The sequence below is a fragment of the Equus asinus genome, chromosome 15, assembly GCF_041296235.1.
Source record: "Equus asinus isolate D_3611 breed Donkey chromosome 15, EquAss-T2T_v2, whole genome shotgun sequence".
Taxonomy (NCBI): Eukaryota; Metazoa; Chordata; class Mammalia; order Perissodactyla; family Equidae; genus Equus; species Equus asinus.
In genome coordinates, this window is record NC_091804.1 from 34,541,947 (window position 1) to 34,566,100 (window position 24,154).

The following is a 24,154-nucleotide window of genomic DNA, read 5'->3' on the forward strand; positions in this document are numbered from 1 at the left end:
ACAGCTCCACCCCTTGGGAGGTGGGACACTAACGTTTGGTGGACAGGTGGCCATCTCTGCCGCAGGCCAGCTGCCCCAACCCTAGCTCTCGGCCTTCTGGCTCCTCCCCTGCCAAGCCTGCCAGCGAGCCAGCACACCTGGCACGGGCCCCAACTTCTGTGCCCGGCAGGAGAGTCTACCGGCAGGCGGCCTGAGCTCAGCAGGAACTCCCATCCCCCCCCTCCCCCTCACCGCAGTTTCCCTCCCGAGGGTCAGAGTGTGGAGGTCGGGGGGCTCCTTCGTGGACAGCCCAGAATGTCAGAGCTTCCCCAACATGGAGGGGCGACGACAGCAGTGCCCTATTTCATTCATTTATTTTAATTGACATATAATCGACGTATAGCGTTATGTTCGTTTCAGAGGTACAGCAGAATGATTTGCAGTTTGTGCACGTTGTGGAATGATCACCACAGTAAGCCTAGATATCATCCATCAGCACACATAGTTAATAACTTTGTTTTCTTGTGATGAGAAATTTTAAGATCTACTCTCCTGGCGAGTTTCAAATAGCAATACAGTATTGTTACTGCAGTCCCCTTGCTGCCCATGACACCCCCAGGACTTAGTTATTTTATAACTGGAAGTTTGTACCTTTTGACCCTCTTTTCCTGTTTCACTCAACCCCCACCCCACCTCTGACAACCGTCAATCTCTTCTCTCCGTCTATGAGCTTGTTGGGTTTTTTTATTCTCCACATAAGTGGGAACATAGGGTATTTGTCTTTCTCTGTCTGACTTATTTCACTCAGCGTAATGCCCTCGAGGTCCATCCATGTTATCACAAATGAGCGCCCTATTGCAAAACATAAAAAGCACCTGCCCGTCTTTAATTCTGTTTGAAATTTATACGTGAAACACTGTGACCAAAAACTGAGCTGAGAGCCCTGGCCGTGTTGGAACTGGCTTCCATGAAGGACAGACACACTGCTGCCACCTTCCCCCCAGGGTCCCGGGAGGGGTGTTAGGTTCTCCCCAGTGCACAGTCAAGGAGGGACCAGCACCTGCCCCTCACTCATCCTCAGGGGGGCAGCGGAGTCCAGGGTAGGGTGAAGGGCTAGTGAGCGGGTGTCCTGCGGCCTTGGCTCTGACAGCCCCTCCTCTCTCCCACAGCCTGCTCCCCAGGGATAAATCGCTCTACCTCACCTAATCCCGCCTCCCCCTCCTCCCTGAGGCTTGCTGGAAGGGCACTGCTCAGAGCCGGAAGGGCCAACAGCAGAGAAAAGGCCTGGGCAGAAGCAGGGTGACAGAGAAGAGAGAGCAGTGACATGCCAATGCCCCAGGGCTGAGACTCTCCCTCGACCTCCCACCAGACCGCAGAGGCAGCCCGCCGCCCGCCGCCAGCCCAGAGAACCTGCAGGAACCTTCCGCCCCCTGACCTGCTTGCTCCAGGGTTACTGTGGCCCCCGCTCCTCGCCCTGCACACCGTACCCCATGTCTGGACGTCTGGCCCCAGCCCACGCGCCTGTGGGCTGCCCCTGGAGGGGTCGCTTACCGACAGAGACCCACCCCGAGATGCCTGGGGCCGGGGCCAGCCCAGCCACGGACGTGCAAATGCGGTTTTACAGTGTGAACAAAAGATTATGACCCTATGAACTGTTGGCTCCGTGTAAGTAGTTGACTAAGTGTTTTAGAACTGTGCTGAAGACATCTGTAAGATTATTTTGTGGGGGGAGAAAAGTAGTTTCCTTTAAGGTAAAAAGCATTTTATATGACCCTTAGCACATGTTTTTAAGTTTTATCTTCAGGGAGAGGTGCACAGAGCGGCTGCCAACCCGTTTCATCGTCTGTATGGCAAGAACCGGACAATTTATAGCCACACTCGGAGGCATTGTGTGTGTGTTTTTTTTTAAACCATCTATTTAAAATTGCCAACAATGACTTTTGTCTATTTAAGAAGAAGACTCAAGAACAGAAATGCAGTGTGCCCTAAAGCGTGTGTGGTTTGGGCTTTGGTTTGGGTTTGGTTCTTGGTGTTGTTTGCCGCTGTTTCTTGGCCCTGGCGAACGTGTGTCTCGGTGCCCAGTGCTTCTCTCAGACTCCTTTGTAATAAAACGTCTGAAAAGCTGAAAACAAGTCTGTTTCCTCTTGTACTGGCTCAGCCGGGGCCAGGCCTTCCGAAGTGCCATTCGCTGGTGGCTTTGCCAGGACGGAGCCCCTGGCGTCAGTCAGATTGAGGTAGAGGTCGTCCCTGCCGTCTACCTGCCCCTGAGGTGGCTGTGGGTGACGGAGCCTCGCTGGCCTCCATCTTGCCGTCTGTAGAAGTGGCATAGTAACGGGTTGAACACGCAGGGTTCTTGTGATGGTTGAAGGGGCTTCTGGGCATAGAGTGCTGGCCGGGCAGGGAGCACTCATCAGCAGGTGACCGCAGTGCACCCTCCCACCACCCCCGCCGACGGGGCCTCTGTCTTCTGGAAGCTTCCAGTCTGTTGGAGGTGAGGGTGGGTTCAGGGTGGTGGGAGCCCAGGGGTTGGGGTGGGGGGGTACTTCTCCAAACCTGAGCACAGCAAGCATCCCAGACAGGGGACTCTAAACCAGGTTTCCCGACAAATGTTAGGTGGTGATACTTCAAAAAAATAATAGTAATTATGTGACTATTTTAACTGTATCTGGAAAAATAACAATTGCCTGGTGTGGGGGAGCTTTTGGGAGGCTCCAGCTGTTGGGCCCCATGACACTACTATTTCAACATGGACACATCCACCGGCCCTCTGAGCCAGTCCTGTGATCCTGACGGGAGCCCCCCATGGACGGCAGCCCTCAGGGCCGCTCCTTCATCGAACCCCGCCTTCTCCCAGATAACAGCCCGGGGGTGGGGAGGGGCACCATTTCTCTGTGAGCAGTTTCCTCACTGGAGGGCATTTTGTAATCCACTTTGGAAAAAGAAACAAGAAAACCCAACCAACAAACACAAGCAACCCACTGCCATGTCAGCAGCATCCTTGCAACACAAAGCATCAGTATTTCATGTGGCTACAATGTCCTCTCCTGTGGGGAGCTGGTCAGTAACACGGTGATGACTTAGTTTAATATTCGACTCTTGCTTCTACATTTGAGAAAACAGCATTATTGGAATCCGTGCAGACAGCCTGAAATAACAAGAGTGCAAGGCCATTGGGTTCTTGCTTCCAAGGCAGACACATCCACCTGCATCTCGTTGCTGTGCCAAGAGCTCAGGAGTCCTTTGGAAGTGCCTGCATGCCGAGGCTGGCCTCTCAGCTGCAAAGGATGCTCAGATGCCCAAGCAGTCTAAATACCCTGCCTACGGATATCAGGGATTGTCAAGTGGGTGTGTCCTGTGGCCCCAGACAGTGGGACAGAGCCAGTGGTCGATGGAAGGTACAAGAAGGCTGATTTCAGGGCCATGGAGTGGACGCCAACTATAGTGGGTGCTGTTAGCACCCCAACCAGATCCCTTTATCGGCCAGTGCCCATCCCCCAGCTCCTGAGTGTTGGCCGCTCACAAAGCTGCCCCCTTTGTCCCAGTCATTGCCCTGGCCAGGACGTGATGCCTCATCTCCCCAGAGCTGCCCTCCGCTAATGGAGCAGCCAGCTCTGTGGTACCGTTCACGCTCCAGAGCTTCCTCAGGATCAGGCTGCAGCAGCTCTCCAGCCACAACAGCATCCTTGCTTAGCTTCTTCCCGACCCTGCCCTGATCGCTTCCCTCCCTTTCCCAGCATGCCCCCTCAATAAATCACTCGAACCAGAGTTCCCATCTCGGGCTCTGTCTATTTCTAGAGAAATAGACCTGTGGTACTCACTGAGCACAGTGGGGCCTCATCAGTAAAGTTTCGTATTCTGTCACTGGCTCTGGCCCTACCTGCAGGTGCAAGACTGTCAGCCCCTGAAACCCACCCAAACCTCGCCCAAGGGGGACTGAGGTTCCCACGTGTTTGCAGAAAGGTTCTCCCTCCTTGGAAGTAGTGTCTGCTGCATTCTTTGTATTCCATCCTGTGGTGGTGACAGCCACAACCCATGGAGCCACCGAGAGCCCAAGGCCACAACCATGGTAAAAGCGCCAAGGCCTCTGCCACAGGTCCCACCCCCATGCTCCCAGAGCAGCCACCCTGGTTGCACAGCCTCAGAATGGACCGGGTACTGCTGTGGCCGTGGCACCCTCAACCTGCCAAGGCCAGTCTGTGGTCTGGACCCACCACACCTCGCGCACCTGTTAGCCCCTGGACCCTAGAGCAGTGCCCCTGACATTGTGAGGACCCTCAGCTCCTGCCTACAGCCTGGCCCACTGTCCGTGGAGCTCGCCCAGGGACCAAAGCCCCTTGTCCGTCCGAGTGCCAAGTGCCTCCTTCAGATTCCTCCATCTCACACCTCCCCCGACAAACACAGTGGAATCCTCGCAGGAGGCACAGCCTGGACAGAGGCCAGCCCCAGGCCCAGGAGGGAGGTATGGCAGGTCCTAAGGTTGCCCAGCGGTAATCCATCCCCAGAGGGCACCGTATGAATTTCCACATTAGACTGGAATGCGGGCATCATGGCGCGGAGGGGCCTTCCACTTAATCCTCAGAGTCCATGATGCTAAAATTCAATTTGCTGACTAAGCAAGAACACGCACGAGTGAGCAGTCAACCTCTGCCAGGCCCTCGGCTGGGCACTGGGGATGCCAAGTGGAATCAGACGCAGATTCCGTCCTCCAGGAGCTTCAGGTCTCGTTGGGGAGGCAGAGAAGGAAAATAATAATATTTAAAATTATAAAGTTGTACTTTATATTATAAATCATAAAAATATAAAAAATACTACGTGACCAGTGCTAAAAGAGGGAGGCAGGAGAATGCAGAAGAGGGGCCCCCACTCCAGCCGGGGTCCGTGGAGGCCTCCTGGGTGAGGTGACATCAGGGCTGTGCCCTGCACAGTGACCAGGACTGAGCCCAAGGACTGATGGGCTTCTAGAGGGCTGTGCTTTCCTGATCCCAGACCCCCAGAGGCTGTGGCTCTGTGCTGGTAGTCTCGAGAATTCTCTCCAGAAGAAAAGCTGAGGCTGCATCCACATAGCTGCGTGAGGATCTCTGAGTCAGGAACGGGGGCGGCCACCGTCAGGTTGAAGGCGAACCTCAGGCACGGTGCTTATTCCTGAGCCCTTGACCTCGGCATCCACCTCCTGGGGTCCGGCCAGCCCTGACTCCCGGTGTGGTGGGGTGGTGGAGAGTGGGGGGGGAGTGAGTCATGTGCCTGTGTGTTTCGCGTGTGGGGTGGATGAGGTGTGCATGTGTGGTGTGTGTGTCTGTGTGTAGTGTTTATGCATGCATACTTGGGCTGTGTATTTGTGTGTGGTGGTGTGCATCCCTTTTTCTGTGGTGTGCATATCTGTGCATGGGGTACTTGGTGAAAGCAAGAGACATGTGGACACATATGTGGTGTGCATATGTGTAGCTGGTGTGCATGTGAGCGAGCATACACTTGTGCAGTGCACCCAAAACACGTACAGATGCATGCATACACGCACCACACACACCACACACATCAAATCCACACGTGGGCACGTTTCGTACCCCCACACCACACAAAACATACACATTCACATCACACACATGCATAGCACATCGGCATGCCCACCATACACATCACACACCACATGCACACAATGCCTGTGCACACATATATGCCATGTGTGCATGTCATGCAATGACACACCACACATGTAAAAACATGCATACATACCTTTCACACACACAAGCCTTCCACACGCAGCTACCACAGGCACACAAACATCCCCCATACACCCACCCACTAGACACACGAGTGCATGTTGCACACACATGCCCATCACATGCACGTGCACACACACAAACCACCCAACTGTGCATACCCGTGCGCAGCACATGCATGGACACGCCTCAGTTAGTGTGGGAATAACGTGTTCTTGAAAGTTTGAAAGCACTCACATGCAAAAAAATCTGACAAGCTATTACAGACTCAGGGGTTTTAAAAAAATTGCCCAACCCATCAGATATTACTCAGCTCTGCTCCCCAAATTGCCCAAACCAGTAACCTCAAACCAACGAGAGGCTGGAGGGCTGTCGTGCAGAAAGAGGCCGGCCGGCGCGGTGGTGAGGAGCGGGCGCCGAGGGCACAGCCTGCCTGAGAGCGTCACTCTGCTGCCTCCAGGTGGGACGGCCTTGGGCAAGTTTCTCCCCTTCTGCATTTCCTCAGATGTAACTTGGGGATAATAATAGGCTCCTCTGCAAAGCGTTGTTGTGAGTAACAGAGTTAATACACGGAAACTTCTTAGAACAGTAATTATTATTATTGTTGTTGCTGTTGTTTAATCTCCACCCCAGAAGGCAGGTTTCGTGCATTCTGCACCAGTCAGGCTGGGCCAGGCTCGGCTGCAGGGACGACTCCGGACATCTCAGCAGTGTCACTCAACAGAAGCTTCTGGCTCCCTCTCGGGGGCTCCTCCTCCAAGCCTTCAAGCCGCGGGGAGCCAGGCCTCCTCTCCTGGATGCTCTGCAGCCGCCAGGGATGAGTGAGAGGGGGTCTCAGGGGACACCTGGGAGCCAAGGCCTGGAGGTGGCCCGCATCGCGGCTTCCATGCTCATGGTCAGCAGGCTGGAGAGGCGCTGTCGCGCTGTGCCCCGGGCAGGGAGGGGGCTGCAACAGTCTGTGAGCTCCTAACGAGGCTGTTACCATATATTATAACAGATTTTCAGATGAGGAATGTGTTGCCCAGAGAGGTCAAGTTACTTGCTGGAGGTCACATAATTTGTGGGGAGCTGAGAGTTAAGGTGACGTCTGTCAGACCCCGAATCTAGCCTCCCTCCGGGTTTCTCACACTCGCACGTGGGAAGATCCCGGGAGGCTGAGAGCTCAGGCACGAAAGCTCCGGGGCTTCTCACGAAGTCCCCCAGACCCTCGCTTTACACGCAATCCCCGCACACTTTACTTTCCGGCCCTCAGCATGCTGGGAAGGTCAGAAAACCGCTCTGGGGGCCAGCACACCAACACTGAGAAGCGACGCTGGGCGGGGTGAGGAGGCGGGAGACCAGGAGAGCAGATGCCAGGACTCGAGCATTCTGGGGACAGCGGGTCCAGGTCAGACCGCCCCACACACGCCAGCCGCCCCGCAGGCAGCAGCACAACCCCTGGGTTCAGTACACGTGTACTGAACTCAGTACGCAGCTTTGGGGAAAGAATTTCACCCAGCCTGCTTACAATTTTTCTTGTTTCGACATTTATAAATGACATAGGTGAATTATTGGACATATTTATTTCTGCAAAATGGTTTCTGTCTTGGTAAAGGGGACCAGGTGAGCTGTCACTGCCCTTGGAATAGAGGAAAAAGAAGACGACATTGGAGTCGGGGCTGGAGAGACGCCCTGGCTTAGACTGTGAATCCCAGCAGGCCAGGACCAGAGAGGCTTCAGGCACAAGGGAGGTTGCACAGCATCTGGGAAGAAGCAGAGACTGGTGGCAACAGCTTTGGGTTCTAGGACCAGCCCGACCCTCGCTGGCTCTGACACCTGGGAGACTTTCCACCTGGAGATGTGGTCTCCTCGTGTGAAGAACGATGACAGTAACAGCTCCGGCTCAGCCTGATGATTAAATGAGGAAATGCGTGCGAATTGCTGGGACGATTTAATAAATGTTTTGCACCTGCCTTTCTCTAAGCCTTGCTTTCCTCATCTGAAGAATCGGAAGACTGTTATGCATCCCACTAAACGGTTGTTAGGATCACAAGGGATCGTGTGTGAGGAAGTGTCTGCCTCCTAAAAACACAACTCACGTTCGCATTTATTATCATTACATGGTTACTTTAAGAATGTGGGCGTGAGAGCCTAGAGACCAGCTGGCCCTCCATCTCTCTGCCTCAGTTTACTTTATGCGCAGGTTGCCTGGGGCTCTCTCCTCCCTCCCCTCCAGGCTTGCTCCTGCCCCCGGAGGCACCGCAGCCCCACCCCCAGCCACTGGCCCACTCTGCCCATCTGGCCAGGCCTGCGCTGCCCCTCCACTGTGACAGCCAAAGGCTGACCTCCAGAGGTGCCTGGAAAATACAAAACAGGCTAATAGGCATTCCTTCAACAAATGTTTAATAAACTCCTATTAAGTGCCCGGTTCTGTGCTTTGTGCTGCAACAAAGTGATGAAGAGCACAGGCCAGGCCCACCCTCTTGGAGAAACAAGCCTGAAACAAGGACACCCGCCAAGACGTCTAAGGCTTGGAACCGTCATAACGCTCAGAGGGCCCGGTCTTCTCAGAGCGGCCCTGGGCAAGAATAGTAGGTGGGCCTGGTTAGATCAGTGGAAGGTGGTGAAGGAAGGGACTTTGAGGAGGTGACCTGGTGGCCCTCTGCCTGCTCCAGCCGTCCCCTTCTGTGGGAGGGGGTGTGGATGGAGCCAGGGGCTGCCCTGGAGGAGGCGCTGGTTCATCCACTTCTTCGGGAGCTCTGGGTATGTGTGTGTTGGGGGTGGTGATGTTTGGCCCCAACTAAGAATCAGTTTCTTCAACACTCAGACCCTCAGGGTGAGCCCTGGTCACCTGCACTAGGCGACCGGAAAGGTGCCAGTCAACATTTTCAGACAAACGAACAAGCAGGATAGTTTGAAATGGTGACAAATGCTCAGAATACTGCATGATAGGGTGACATGACAGTGAAGAGTGCAGGGAGCTCGTGGCCACTTCAAAGAGGGGATGGAGGCGGCAAAGCAGAGCCTGAAGGAAGTAAAGGAACAAGCAATGACAACATCAGAGAACAGAGTTCCAACGGCACACAGCAAGGCCCTGGGGCAGGAAGAGGCTGGCTCAGCAAGGAAACCAGTGTGGCTGGGGAAGGAGGCTCGAGAGGGGTGTGAGGAAGCTGGCAGGGGCACATCCGGGCCACATAAGGAGCTTGGACTTTGTTCTAAGGGCAACGAGAAGGCAAGCAAGCGAAGGAGAGCCAGGATCCCAATTGCATTTTCCGCAAACCCCCCAGCTGTTGGGAGGGGAGTGGAAGTCGGGGGCTCCTCAGGGGGCTGAGCAGTCCTGGGGGAGAGAAGGGGGTGGAGGAGCTGGCGGGCTGGTGACAGTGGAGGAGAGGGATTCGGGCGGCTTGGATGGCCTGTGCCATGGGAGACTGGACAGGGCCTCGCGGGGCAGCGGGGCAGGACAGCTGCTGGTAGAGAGATGCAGCACTGGGTGAAGTGCCCATAGTCCTGGCCTCAGGGACCTTGGCCCCAGTCCCTGCCCCAGCACACTCGCCTAGTGTCGCAGGGACCGTGAGACTAGAGGGGCGGGGAGAGAGTCAGGGAGAGTGCTGGCCAGGAAAGGCCATTCTAAGCCGCCGCAGCTGCGAAGCAGTGAAAGAAAACACTTGAAGAAGTTCTGGGGGCGGGGCTGGGCTGGCACGGAGGCCAGGGGACTCTCTGTCGCCCTCGGCTGTGGACTGAACTGCATCGCTAACCGCCGTGTGAGGGGATCTGGAAATGGGGCCTTTGGGGGTGACGAGGTTTGGATGAGGTCAGGAGGGTGGTACTCCAGGATGGGTCAGTGCTCTTGTAAGAAGAGAGCCAGCAGACAGCTGGCCTCCTCCCTCTGCCTGTGAAGGAAAGCGCTCTCGCCGGAGACTGGAGGCCCCTCCGTCTTGGACATCCAGCCGCCAGAGCTGTGAGGAAATAAATGTCCCTGTTCCGGCCGCCCAGTCTGTGGTACGGTGGCAGCTCGGGCTGACTGCTGGACCCTCAGAATTAGGAAGAGCTCTGGAGGGGCAAGGAAAGCTCCCGCAGCGCTGGGAGCATGCAGGACTGGGCGGCGGTGGGGGGAGGGGGGCGGGCTCAGAGGATGCACCACACTTCTGGGACACCCAGCTGGCATTCGTGCTGCTGTGTGACGGCAATTAGCATCTGTCCCGGGAGGAAGAATGTCAGTGCTCAGGCCTTTGATTTCAACTCTAAACCTCAGCAACACATGTACTTGCTATGCAGTCTGTACCCACACAGGCTGCCCTCCGCTTTCCACACCTCCAGCCCCCGACTCCCACCTCTGGGGTGACACTCTCAACTCTCAGCTATTTGCTCTGTTTAACAAATAAATAAATATGCATTTACTGCTATTTCTTCACTTGTACATTGAAAATATTATTTATGCATGTCTTTTTCACATCTAAGGAACACTTATAATACTAATTGAGGACCTACTGTGTGCCAGGCATGTTCCATATCAGGCCCATTTTATTTCTCACATAAGCCTGTGTCATAGTTGTCATTAAGCCCATTTTACAGATGAGAAAACTGAGGCACAGAGAGATGAAACAACTGATCCCAGAACAAGTCAGTGGCAGAGTCAAGGTCTGAAGCCCTAGTCTGTTGACCTCCACACACACGTGTATCACTGGGTTTCTCAATCTTGGCACCAGGGATATTGGGGCTGGACAATTCTTTGTTGGTAAGGGACAGGGGAGGTGCCATCCTGGGCACTGCCGGATGTTTAGCAGCATCGCTGGCCTCTACCCACCAGATGCCAGTGGCACCCCTCCCCCAGGCGTGACAACCCAAAGTCCCCAGACTTTGCCAAATGACCCCCGGAAGGTAAAACCACCCCCAGGTGAGAGCCACTGCGGCCTCAGAAGCGTTGGCTGGGCTTCTGGTTGCTGCAGACCAGTGCTGCCCCAGGCGGGAGACAGGGCTCTGCCCAGCGTAGACCTCCCAGGGTCCTGCTCTGGCTGCTGCCCTCCCTGAGGGATGAGGGGACTGTGGAACCGAGGAGATGTGCCCACCCAGAGCACTCCACCTTTCTGAACCACATTCCATGGTCTGGAACCTCGGTGGGCTTGTGGCCAGCTCTCAGAGCTGCTGGAGCGGGGCGCTCCTGCCCCTGAGAGGTGGCCAAGGGTGTCACCCGGAGGGGAGGGAGGTAGACACAGCTGGACACGTGAACTAGGTGGTCTGGACACAAATGTGCATGCTGGGCTGCAGGATGGTGGTCAGCGGTGGGAAGAAACACATGGGGGGGCTATGGACGGGGCCCTCCATCTGTGTCTTGACTCGGCCTGCCAACCTCAGGGCCAGCCTGCCCGAGCCCCCGCTGCCTGTGTACCTGGTGGGAACATGAGTGTAGGTCACACAGCTTTGACACACCAGTTTGAAGAATTTATTTACTTCTGTTTGTGGAAAAAAGAGGATTCAGGGCTTCTACGCCTCTGCCTCTGCTTCCCCTTCCCCTCTCCTCCCAGTGAAGCTCCATAATAATTGTGGTTAAATCAATTTCCGTGTTTACATTATTGTTACATAAACTAGTGTTCACTGATGGGCCAAGATGTGGACTTTCATTACGTTTTTGGCTGGAATCATTTTGTTGTTGTTTTTTGTTCTTCATGTGCTGAATTTCCCCCTACCACTCATTCTTCCCCAAATCTCACAGGGTGGGAGCTCCCTCTGCACATGGTTGGACACCCGTGGGCCCATTTGCTCTCCCTTCTCCAGGTAGCCTCCCAGCTGTCATCTGGAGCTTCCTTTTATTGTTACTGAGCAAATCCCTTCACTTTCTCTGCGGAAGGGTCCTCTCTTTTCTGGATCCCTCTATTCCTCTTTCTTGCTTTGCGCCTTTGTGGTGGTGGTGCACATCCGCCAGTAGCTTTCTAAGAAAGGTAGATGGGAAGGAAACCTGCAGTTCTGCAGACATCGTATTCTTTCTGCACACTCGATTGATGGTTGGACTGGGGAAAGACAGCCAGGTTGAAAGTAACTTTCTCTGTGAACTCCAAAGGCATCACTTCGTTGCCTTCTAGGATCCACATTGCTCTTGAAGAGTGACGATACGCCGCTTCCCATTTGTTTGTCTGGCGCTTGCATTGTGCCCCTTCTCCGGTAGCTTTCAGATTCCCTCTTTGCTGTGTCTTGAAATCGTGCCGGGATGTCCATTTAGGGGGGTCTTTTTTCATTAGGCTGGCCCTCGGTAGACCCTTCCCATCTGAAGAATGCTAGACGGCATCCCCCCTCCAGCTTCTTCTGTCTTACTCGTGCACCGTACTTTTTAACATAGAGGCAAGAATTGGGCTTTTTTTGTTGTTCTTTCTTCTCAGTGAAGAAATGATGTTTGTCATCACTAATAGTAAAGTGTTTAGTCCAGGGCCTGGCACATAGTAAGTGCTTAATTTATAGTAGCTGTTATTATTGTGGTAAATCAGAAAATAGTGATGGTGACGATTTAAAAAAAAAAAAAAAAGTCTTTTCCAGCAAGTGCATGAGTGCACTCATAGGTGGAGTGGTGGCGCCTCCTGGTGGTCGTAATCAGGAACTGCAGGGCAGTATAGCTGTCCTGGTAGAATGGTTAGGCGCCAAGTTGGGCTGAGGGTCTAGACAGACAATGGCTTTGACTCCAGTTCTGCCGTATCCAAGCAGGTAACTTAGGTCATTCACTTCCACTCTTACCCTCCACCTCCCTCAACAGTCACGACCCCAGGGAGCGGCTCTGACAATTTAATGAGACAAGATAACATCACGAGGCATGCAGTAGGCCCTTAATAAGTGCTGGCTGTGATGCTACATGATCCTAATTCTCAGAACACCGCCGGCCTCATGTTGCCAACATCCTTGCCTCTTGCAAGAAGGTGAAACGGGTAGGCACCCAGTTGTTATTTATTTTTTCTTTTATTGCATGGGGGTAAGGGAGGGTTACTGGGGCTTGGAGCCCCTGACCGAAAACACAGATCCCCTGCGGATATCTGAAATTTTACTAGAACAAAATATTCCTTTGGATTATGCATTGCTCCACCCAGATTTCTCTTTTAAGGTGAAGACTCCCCATGGAAGGATGACCACTAGTGTCAAATACCCATGGGAGATGAGTTTAGGAGCTGCTTTCCTCCCATACAGCAAGGGCACACTGGGGTGTGACACTTTGCATTGTCATTATCTCCAGCGGGACCCCCCACTCCACCCACACTCCTCTGCCCCACTTGCTGTTTCTGCCTGGAGAGGTGACTTCCTTCCTTCTCAGAGGCCAGGAGGGAATGAGGAGCCCCCTGAGGAAGGCCTGTTTGGGGTGGGAGAGCCTGCCCTCTGGCTGGTGGGGCCACCCCCAGGAGACGGGGGACTGGAGGCCAGTCCTGAGCTCACGCTGCAGGGCCTCCCGCCCCTATTTCTCTCTGGAGCAGTTGCCCCCATGTCAGCCATGCCCCTCCTCCCACACCCTGCTCACGTCTCCTTACAAGATCCTGGGGTCTTTTTCCAGCAAACCAAAGCCCCTTCTATCTGGCAACCCACGAAGAGAGGCCTCCACTTGCTCCCTGCATCCTTTCCTGCTGCCAGGCGAGAAATAAGAGCAGGAGTAACAGCTCACGTTGACGAGGCTGGCCTTGAAGGAGGCAAGCTGCCCTGTTGTCAGAGAAGCCACACGACCAAGAACTGCTAAGATGGTCTCTAGGAGCTGAGAGCAGTCACTGGCCATCAGCGAGCCAGAAAACAGGGACGTCAGTCCTACAACCACAGGAAATGAACTCTGCCAATAACCCAGGGGAGCTCAAAGCAGATGAGCCCCGAGACGGGGACGCAGCTAGCCGACACCCTGATTTCAGCCTTGAGAGCCTTGAGCAGAGGACCCAGTGAAAATGTGCAGGGCTCCTGAGCCACAGAAGCTGTGAGATGATAAATCGGTGCTGTTTTAAGCCTCTGTGTCTGCGGTAATCTGTTACACAGCAATAGAAAATTAATACAATCTGAAAACCAGGTTGTGCTAATGGTGGCAGTTAGACAGGGTTCAATTGCTAAAGACGACTCGCAGGACCCCACATGACACTGCCTCCAATCTAAGGTTTATTAAGAAAAGAATTCAATGGAGCAACAGCTTGAAGCAAGGATAAACATCACAGCTGAAGGCCACCTCACAGCTGGGTCTGAGGGCTGAGTGTGAGCTCCACTGTCCTCGCTCTGCAGCCTGCACTGTGTGCTTTCTCTCTCGGATCAGAGACCAGCAACACAGACCTCCCAACCATGGAGCCTAAGACGGAGCTTGTGCCCTGCTGGGCACGTTGGCACATTCTTGCTACGTAACCAGCCCCAACAGCAGAGCCTTTTGGGGTCCCCACCAAGACCAGGTGCCAATCATCAGTCTCACTGTTACCAACAACCAATGCCGACAAGCTGTCATTAAACTGCCCCCACACTGGCCTTGGACCTGTTCCTACAAAGAAGCACAATTGATCAGCGCATTTCATGCCTTGATCCGGGCTCAGCTCTGTGCAGGTGCCTCTCTTTCTTCAGCCAAACAGGCTAATTCCAGGCCTCCTGGAATTAACCCTCGAAGCACACAGGTTCGAGTTTTTTCTTCTCCCACCAGCGGGAACTTCCCTGGGACCAGACCTGCGCAGTGACGGACCGGCAGCAAAGCATCCGAAGCAACAGCCCTGGGGGCCTGCCCTCCCTGCTCACGCAAAACTTGCCTGTACCTTGAGGACCAGAGCGAGCCCGACCCGGAACGCGCCATTTCCTCCTGATGATGGGCTGCTGTTGTCCACTCCCGAATGTCTGCCTCGGGGGCCTGATGGCCAGGCTTTTAGTCTCTACCAGGACCCAACAGCAAGTCCTGATGTCTTTCTCTGGAGAAGAGGGCATGTCTTTGCCCCGGAACTCAGGGGTCTGCACTGTGATTCTCCTGCTGGACTTGCCAGAGGTTCCACACTGCGCCGTCTGACGAGGACTCTTCAAGTACCATTACATCTGGGCGCAAAACCCTTACACACACACAAAAGCGAGGCCTCATAAAGCCCTCCTCCATGAGTCAAGAAACCAATGCCTATTCCCAAGTAACTTGCTTTCAAACATTTTAGCAATTAATTCCAATGAAATGCCAGGAGCTCCAAGAGGGCTATGGGCCAAGCCCGCCATTACTGCCAGAGCTGACCTCTGACCACAAGGCCCCGCTGACTGGCCTGTGTGCTTGGTCCCCACATGCAGGGGGCCCCCTGTAAACTCCTTGCTCTCTCCAGTCCTGGCAGGTCTCCGACTGTCTTAAGTGCCTCACTGAACTCGTCCGTCCTCTCAAGTCACCACTTTCAGCTCCAGCTCCTAGACCCCCATCCGTTCTCCTGGACCAGCTCCTAGACCCCCATCCGTTCTCCTGGACCAGCTCCTAGACCCCCATCCGTTCTCCTGGACCAGCTCCTAGACCCCCGTCCGTTCTCCTGGACCAGCTCCTAGACCCCCGTCCGTTCTCCTGGACCAGCTCCTAGACCCCCGTCCGTTCTCCTGGACCAGTTCTTCTCAGTTCCGATCACCTGCTTCCAAGTCACCCCTTCGCCCACCCTCTGCTGTCTGGTCCCTGTTGTTCTGTCTCCTCTCCTTGTTACAGTCAGAATCACGGAGAGGACATTTAGGGTCCGGTGGCTGAGAGCAGGTTTGGAGCCAGTCTGCTCCAGGCCCAGGCCCAGCTTTGGCCCATACTGTGTGTCCACATGCAAGTCACTTCCCCTCTCTGAGCCTCCATTTCTTCATCTGTAAAATGAGAATAATAAATACCAACCTCACAGGGTTACTGTGTGGCCCATATTAAACGATCCAATTTATGTCAGTCTCCTAGGACACTGTGCACACTCCATCAACACTGCCTTGTCCTCTCACTGCCCAAGGCATCACCAGCACACAGCCACCCCCCCTTACCCTTATGGGCCAGAAGCAAATCTACACCAAAAAGCAAACAGTCCTTTTCCTTCCTCCACGCTGCCTGTGCAGGGGTTTAATCCAGGACCCACCCCACCCCCGTGTGACTCAGGTGAATCCTAATTGGTCAGAATCAGTCCACTTACCAGTGATTGGCTTAGGAACGGGCCAATGAGATGAGGGGAGAACTCTCCCAGGGCGAGTTTGGGCTCTTAGGGAAAGTTTCTTGGCAGCTAAAAATTAAATAGGAAGAACTTGTTCTCTTCCGCCTCTGAACTTGGGTATAGGGAGCCCAGACACCTGGAACAGCAGCAGCCATTCTGTGACTACGAAGAAAGTTTTCTCAAGTGTACCTGCTGTGAGCCGGGCAGAAGAAAAAGATGGAAGGAAACTGGGTCCTTGATGAAAGTCACTGTGGACCATGCAGCCCACCTCCAAACCTCATATTAGATATGATTTTCTAAAATCGTGTCCTTAAAGCTTTTCATGACTTTGGTTTTCTGTTACACGCAGCCTAAAGCATCCTGACATTGTGTGCTTAGAACATGGTTTTGCGTAATCCACTCGGAGGGTGCCCTGGTCGGTGGGTGAATTCTCAGAAGCTGGCCGTCCAGGAAAAGAAGGAGGCTGGTCGTCCCCCTTCCGCCCACTGATATCTCATTCTTGGGGGACGCTGCCCCTTGTGATCCTCTTCCTCTCTCATCCCCTTTTCCCACTGGAGCCACTTTGGAAACACGAGCCTGAGTGGGTCTCAGCACCAGCCACCAGGTGGCCCAGAGCCCAGGGCCTTTCCCCAGGGGGTAACATGGTGTCACCCTTATGAGGACATTTCCGAAGTCAGACTGCGCAGGTTTAAATCCTGGCCCTGGTTAATGTACTCAACATCTTTGACCGTCAGTTTCTGCATCTGTAAAATGGGCACAATAACAGTAGGTACATGACAGATACGTGTCTGGCACACTCGAGCCCACTCCCAGTAGATGGTGCAGGAGGAGCTACGTGATGTATGGACCCAGTGTAAAATGAGAATGTGGGGCCCCTTGTTCAAAAATTATTGAGAACTTCAAGATGGTGACAGCAGAGCATTAAACTAAGTGTGAGGACCATGAAGCTAGCTGGCCCTGGATGGTAGCACTTTTTAGTCCTCATTCTGACAGAATCACTGTGTGATTTTGAGACACTCCGTTCACTTCTCTGGGCCCGTCTCCCCACCTGAGGAGGGGCTGGATTAGATAGTCTCTGAGCCTCCTTCCAGCTCTGACAGCTACTGCTCATCTCATTGATCTACTGGCCCAAAAGGTTCATCTGGGCATGGAGCTCCTGCCCCCTTCTGGACAGCAAGCACCCCTCCTCCCTCCTCCAGCTGCCCAGTTCCCAGCAAGCCCCTCCCCCCAACCATGCCCTGCCGGGTCAGTAGCCACCTGCCCTCAGCTGGCTCATCTTCAGTGACGGGGAGCTCACTCCTGCGCTGTGGGAGGCAGTGTGGTTCTGCGGAAAGAGCACAGGCTCCGGGTTTCCATTGCAGCTCTGCCCTCCCCTCGCTCTGATACTTTGAACAAATCACTCCATCTCTCCAGGCCTCAATTTCCCCATCTGTAAAATGGGGTGATAGATCTATGTCGGAATTGTTGTGAAGATTGAATAATGAGAGCTTATTTATCATGTGCTCACTCCACGCTGGGCCTTGTTCTAAGTGCTTTATTCATGTTTTTAATGTTAAGAGGCAGGTAGCATGGTAATCATCATCCTGGAAAAGGAAATAGCAAGGTTTGGAATGTCACAGGACAGACCCAGGATTCCAACCAGTGACCCGACCTCAGAGCTCCTGCACCGAACCACACTGCTGCTCTGCCACCACCCAGAGGAAGTGGAGGGCTCAGCATGGTGCCTGCCCAGCGCCGCCTGACTCCACTGAGCGTAGGGTTTCCCTCCTCTTGGTGGACCAGCAAGACAGGGGCGGAGCAAGGGGGAGGGAGGGAGAAGTCCAGCCTCCGTAGGCACAGTCAGAATTTTGCACAAAGGAAAAAAATTGAGCTGTTTTAATTTCAGCATACATGCAAGTTTTCTGTTTTACGGTTTAGGTATTGTTTTTATTTTGAGTTACATATTAAGGCTGCTCCATATAACTCTTTCAGGCTTGAGGCCCCCAAAGGCTTCCGACCATCTGGCTGGTTTTCTGTTACGTGCAGCCAAAAGCATCTCGAGCGTCTCTCCCAGCACAGCCCAATCCTCTGTGGGTCCATCAGAGATTACAAAAATTCCCTTCTTACCACCAATCCCACATCTGAATCCCACAGCTGCTGGGCCCTCTCCCTTTCTCTGCCCTGGAAGAGCCCTGACGAGACCCCAAGGCAGCGGTCAGTGTTCACAGGCCCCGGCAATGCCCACAGGGTGGTTTCAAGTTCCCCCAGGGCACAAGACACCTTACGTGGATCCTGGACGTGGCAGAGGACGAGGACAAACTTCCTAGAGGGGCCAGTGGAGACTGGAAGGGGCACCAGCCAGGCTGTGTGCTGTGCCTGAGCCACCAGGGGACGCCCGACTCCAACCAACCTTCCAGGACGTGGAGGTTCCAATGGGGGGCTCCAGCAACGAGCCTTCTTTTCAAGCCATCCAAGATGGTTCTAATGTAGCCATCCCGCTGACCCCACCCCTCACTCCCACTTTCTGCACACACTTGCACACGCACACGCACACACAGAGCCTGTCTACAGACCAGCTGACTGGGCTCCCTGCCTCTCCCTTCCCCTGTGGGTTTTATCAAAACATGTGCAGATGAAAATGACTCCCTCCTCATTCCCACTCTCATCACTTCCGAGGTCCCACCAAACCCACCCTTCTTCCTGGGGATCCCTGGACCATTCTAAGGTTTTGAAAACTCTTTACTGCCCATAATCCACCCCATTTGATTCTCACATCTGCACTACTGTGACGAAGGCAACGGAGCAGGGATTATGGTCTTTTGGCAGAAGAGGAAACTGAGGCACAGGTGACTGACACACAGCAAGTCAGTGGCAGCAGACTCCTGCTCACCAAGCCCCTCCGGGACCTGCCTGAACTCAAGCCTGTCGATGGGCGAGGGACCCTCCCCGCCAACCGTCTTGGGGGCTGCCAGCTTTGAGAACCTTGGTGAACCAAGTCAAGACAACTGCTTTCCCGCCACTGACGTGTAGTGTGACCTTAGGCAAGTCTTTTCTTCTCTCTGAGCCTCTGTAAAGTACAAAGATGGTCTCCGGGTCCGGTTCTGACTGAGACATTCCAGACTATCTGACTGGGCCTGAATCATCTCAATCCCTTGCGGGCTTCCGGGGTCCTCCATCAAAATGTGAGAGGGCTACTGACAGTAATGCAGTCTAACAGCAATAATGATACAGTTTCCATTTCTCAACTGCTTTCCATGGCTCGGCTTTACACACATTGCTTCAGTAGTCAATGTAATCCTCACCATGACCCCAGGAAGTAGGTACTGTTATTTTCCACATTTCACAAATGAGGAAACTGAGGGTCAGAGAAGTGAAGTAAGTGGCTGAGGAGGACTGGAGCCCAAGGAGACCCAACCTCAAAGGGTAGGCTCTTTCTTCTATCATATGCTGCTCAGGGAAGCTTCTGGAAGTCTGCTTTAGAAACTCAGGGTCTGCCCTAGGAGGTCTGCGGCCTTTGAGCCACCCCTCCAGGACCGACGCCCTTCAGCTGCTCCTCACAAGGTATTATGGGAATTATAAGAGAGAGGGGAGGGGGCCTGGACCAGCATGACCCAGAGGCCCCCAGCCACTGTCGCCCTCCCTCAGCCAGTCCCTCATCCTGGGCCCACAAGCAGACACCACAGCCCAGCCAGAGCCCGTGAGCAGATGCACGTTTATTATTGCACAGACTGCAGCATCCTGAACCCTCGCCCCAAACACCAGCCCCAAAACTAGGCCTGGGAGCTCTGGCAGCAGGAGGCTTAATCCTTAGCACTGGGCCAGGCCGAAAACCTGGAGCCTGTCAGCCTGAGCAGTGCCCCCGGCCATCCCCCCACATTCCCTAGGAGGCCAGAAAAGCCCAAACACAGATGCAGAGCCACGGGCCCTGGTGGGGATGGGAGAATCCGAGAAACGCAGTCCAAGATTCCAGCCACGCCCCGAGTCCCCAGCAGTGCTTGAAACAGCAAGTGTGAAGCTGGAGGAAGGCTGCCAAGAACTGGGGGGAAAGGGAGAGCTGACCCCATCAGAAGCAAACCGCAGGTCGTAGAGCTGCCCCCAGAGGCCAGGTCACCACGCCAAAGGCCCCAGGTCCAGAGAAACCAAGGCAGAAGGGCCACAGTTCTCCATACCTCTGCTTGGATGCTGTCACCACATCCTTCCCCCAACTGAGAGGGGCTGCTCCTTCTGTCCTCCCGGGGGCAGGGTACCATAATCCCTCAGCCTCCAGCCACCCCCAGCAAGCACAAGGGCCCAGTGACCCAGTGTGGTACCAAACATCTGTAATGGGCTACATGCAAACACTCTCTTCTGCCAAACAAGCCAAAGGGCTAATTATTGCACAGACTGCACCCAGTGGGAGCCCAGACTTCCTCCTCCCTCCCCGGGAAAGGCTGTTGACAAGGAGCCTGTTTAGCACCTGCCTGCTAGTCTGCCCCAGGGAGGTCTGCCTGGGCTTCCGAGGGCTTCCACTCCTGCTCCCCTGAGCTGGGGTGTGGACAAACCAGTTCACAGGGCCTCACAGGAGCTCTACCTTGTCAGCCCCGGGGCTCCCCCAGGGTGACCCTGAGCACTCTGAGCACACTGGGAGCCCTAAATGCAACGCCAACCTTGGGCTCAGGCACACTCAAAAACAGGGGCCATCCTAATGGCCCCTTAGCCCGTCTTCCCACTCCCACCCCCCACCACCTGGTCAGTGGCTTCCCAGCTAAAGGTTCCAATTCCTTACATCTCCCCCTCTTCTATTGGTCCAGAAGGGAAGCTAACTGGACCGGTGGGAGGAGATGGGAGCACTGTCTCCTGGGATATTGAAACTGAGCATGTCCATTTCCTCTATTGTCATCCAGAACATCTGTAATCAAGGGACAGGTGTGTGCTGGGTCAAGCCTGCGAAGGAAGGGCCCCTGTGCTGAGAGTGCATCCCTTGCTGGCCCACCACAGGAGTCCTATCACTCCCCCTGCTTGCTTGGGGGCCCCGGCCCTGCAGCCAGAGGCTAAAATAAAGCAAGGGAAGGGCGGAAGAAGGGGGCTGGGATTTATTATTAACATCCTGATTTGGGGACTTCCCCCAAAACACACAAAAGCCTGGGGTGGAGGGGACCTACGGGTGGGGTGAGGGAGCATGGGAGAGGGAGGGACGGGAGCAGGTCAGGGAGCTCCAGAGACCAGGGCTCTTCCCTGGGGGCCTCCCTGTGCATTCGAGTCCTCTGGGTGCCTCCGCCACCCAGTGCGGGCGCCACGGGAGGCCTCCTTGAACGCCTGCGGTGTGGAAGTGAGCTGGACCCAGGGGTTCCAGTCCTCCTTGGCCACCCTGCGTGGCACCACAAAAAGAGGGGTCTTTGCGTCCTCAGCAGGAATTCCTGGCTCTGCAAAGAGACAGCAAGAGTGTCAGGCGAGGGAGCAAGGGAGGGAGGGAGAGCTGAGCCAGGTTCAAGGCAGAGTTCAAGCCTCAGGCTTGATCTTCCCTGGGGTAAGATCCCACCTCCTAGGCCCCCAGGGCAGCCTTGCCCCTTGGCTGTGACTCAGGGTTCAGAGACAGTCCCTGAGGCCTCCCTGGGCCCTCAGGCCGGCTTCATTCTGCTGGGGATGCTGCCTCTGCTTGTCTGCAGTGCCGTCTCCTTTGCCTGGTTCCCTCTTCCCTCCCTTCCTCCTCCCCCACTGCCATCTGGTTCACTCTTCCCATCCTTCAGGTCACTCCATCCTCAGTCCCTGCAGCCATCGTTCCCAGATCCCCTATGAACCAGGGACCCCTCGGGGCTCAGCATTCACCCCCAGGTCGGCACCGACCAGGCTAATATTGTCATTGGCTATTTAGACGGTGACAAGACAGGGAGCTCTTCTCCTTCTCTGGGACTGAGGAGGACCCTCCAGCCTACACTAAGCTAGGATCCATGAAGGGGGCCTTCGTGGGGGGCGGGGCAAGAGGCAGAAACTCCACTGGCATCATGAAGCAAGGGACTGACAGTGTAAAGGCTGGGCCGGGCAGGAGAAGGACTCCGTCCTGTAGACACTTCACCCTGAGGTCAGTGGGGGCCACTTTCCTTCAGCCCAGCCCACCTCACCTTCTTGTCATGGGGCCTTACCTAGCACCCCTCCCCCCAGCTCCATCATGGGAGAAAACCAAGTGATGGAACCAACTGACTGACAGCAGGGTTACCGGAAGAGAGGAGGGCAGAGAGAAGAGGATTGGCCGTCCCAAGTGGACTCCGTCTGGACCTGGAGGGCCGGGGGGAGGGAGTCAAGAACTGCTTTGCTTGATGTCTGACCTGCAAGGCTTTACCAAGTAAGCCGGAGGTGAAGGGTTTACTCCTGTCATGCGCTCCATTTCCTAGGGCAGGACGGAGTGGCTGCTGCACCCCTAGGTCTCAGCAGAGTGGCTGCTCAGTAAATGTTGGTCAAATGAATGAACGAGTGAGCGAATGAGTGGGTGAAGCCCCACTGCTCACTTGACAGAGGACAGGTGCTCTGCAGATGTGAGCTAATGTGGGGTGTGTGTGTGCATGCGCATGTGTGTGCGTGTGTGGAGGGCACAATCTATCAAGCTCACACTCTAGGCCCCTGCCTCTGCTGGGGGGTGGGTCTCAACTAACCGCAGGACAGACGCCCAGGAGGCAGCAGGCCCGTCCCATCACCCTGCCGCCCAGAGCTCTGTGTGCTCCCAACGCCTCCTCCCGGCCGCACCTGGTAGCCGAGGGTCAGGTCAGGAGGTGAACGAAGAGGATGGCCAGGCCGATGTTGAGCAGGATCACCATGCAGATGAGGACGGTGTTGGGGACCTGGGAATAGCGCAGAGGGGCCGCCTGAGTCCCCCAGCCTCTGAAACATGCCCCCCACAAGTCACAGCAAGGCTGGACACAGCAGCAGTAACTTACAGAAGGCTCCTCCTGAGAGTACCCCCCCCACCCCGTTTTGCTCACTGCTGTGTCCAGCAGAGGACAGCAGACCATCAGAGCCAGAGGATTCTGAGAAATAATTTACCAAATGGCTCGAGGCCCAGAGAGGAGCAGGAGCGTGCCCCAAAGTACACATTGGGCTGGGCTGCGCCTGGAACCCAGGAGCTCGGCCTTCCCCACTGCTAATTCCTCTGGAGCCGCATTCGACAGTCCCTCAGAGCCTAACTTCCCTCTCTGTCGCTTCAGTTCCCAGCTCCCAGCCTCCCATAAAAAGCCGGGAGGACAAGGACCCAAGCCCCCTTGGGCCCTTCCTCCACCCCCAGGAAGGCCTCCCTGCTACACCGGGAAGCAGATGCTGCTGGTGCCCAGCCAAGATCTCTCTGACCCGGCAGATGCACCCACCCCCAGCTGCCTAGGGCCCCTAGCGCCCCATTCTCCAAAGAACTGCCCCCTGCTGACTAGACAGCAGGTACAAAGGCCTGCCCCTGCCCGGAAGAGGCGGCGCTGCGGGGTAATTGATGCTCCCAGGTTCTCCGGGATCAGACTACACTTGACTGAGCCCACATCCCTGCTGGGGGTTGCCCCCGGCTCTATCCTGTGCCATCACCCTCTCCCTAGTCCTCTGCACGGAATCCTGCCTCAAGCTCGACCCGTCGAGGGAACCGGCCTCACCTCCTCTATCTCCACCTCGGCCTCCGCCGCGGCCGCCGCCTCCTTCCGAGCCTTCTTCTTGGCCCCGCCCTTGGTCAGCCCCCGGGCCTCAGTCTTGCGGGCCTTGGCCCTGGGCTCGGCTTTGGGGACGATGGGTTTGGGCTCCAGCTTGGCGGGGGAGTCGGGCGCGGCGGCGCTGGCCGGGGACGCGGGGGCGCTGGCCGGGGACGCCGGGGCCGAGTCGGACCCGGCGGCGTCGGGCTCGGGCTCGTCGTCGAAGGGCGGCGGCGCGGGCGGCGCGGTGCGCACGGCGTAGCTGTGGTAGCCGCGGTACAGCGCCACCTCGGGCTCCCGCGACGGCGCGGGCGGCGCCTGCAGCGCCTCGATGGCCATGTGCTCGGCGGCGGGGCGCGCAGGGCTGCGGCGGCCAGCGCCCTCGGACGGCGTGGCGGGCCGGCTGCCCTCGGGGCCGGACTCGCCGTTCCAGGCGCCCGGGCTCAGCAGGCCGTCCTTGGACGATGCTCCGGGCCGGGGTCGCTTGGGCTGCGGGGGCGTCCCGGCCGGCGACGGGGGCCCTCCCTCCGGCCGAGGGGTCTCGCGCTCATGCAGCTGCGGGCTCTCGCGGGGCCGCTCCGGGAGGCCCGCGGCGCCCGGGCTCCGGTCGGGGGGCTCCAGCAGGCTCTCCGAGTTCTCCAGGATCTCCTGGAGCAGCCGGCGCTTCTGATATTCCGGACCTGCCAGGGACAACACGGAGGAGCCGGGTCTGAACCCCCGGGCCGCCACGGGGGATCCCGGGCAAGCCACTTAACTC

At 55.8% G+C, this 24,154-nt stretch overlaps 2 protein-coding genes across 10 annotated transcripts in view; one reads left to right on the plus strand and one right to left on the minus strand.

The window, feature by feature from the left end:
- Window positions 1–17,310, plus strand: part of TOX2 (TOX high mobility group box family member 2) — a 151,694-nt gene extending 134,384 nt beyond the window's left edge. For 4 of the 8 annotated variants that reach the window (XM_014845925.3, XM_070485968.1, XM_070485969.1 and 1 more), the window contains exon 9: window positions 1,149–17,310. In XM_014845925.3, coding sequence (XP_014701411.3) covers window positions 1,149–1,185 — 37 coding nt within the window. In that variant the 3' untranslated portion in view covers window positions 1,186–17,310. The remainder of the gene's footprint in view (window positions 1–1,148) is intronic. The other 4 variants (XM_044748345.2, XM_044748354.2, XM_070485966.1 and 1 more) reach the window with 1 other exon arrangement.
- Window positions 17,311–19,457: 2,147 nt separating this feature from the next.
- Window positions 19,458–24,154, minus strand: part of JPH2 (junctophilin 2) — a 61,160-nt gene continuing 56,463 nt past the window's right edge. Inside the window, exons 4-6 of one of the 2 annotated variants that reach the window (XR_011494647.1) lie at window positions 23,365–24,077; window positions 22,390–22,575; window positions 19,458–21,165 (exon numbers count right to left, since the gene is read on the minus strand). Coding sequence is in view for 1 of the 2 variants with exons in the window: in XM_044748214.2 (XP_044604149.2) it covers window positions 22,495–22,575; window positions 23,365–24,077 (794 nt within the window). In the remaining variant the exon portion in view is untranslated. The remainder of the gene's footprint in view (window positions 21,166–22,389; window positions 22,576–23,364; window positions 24,078–24,154) is intronic. The other variant, XM_044748214.2, reaches the window with a different exon arrangement.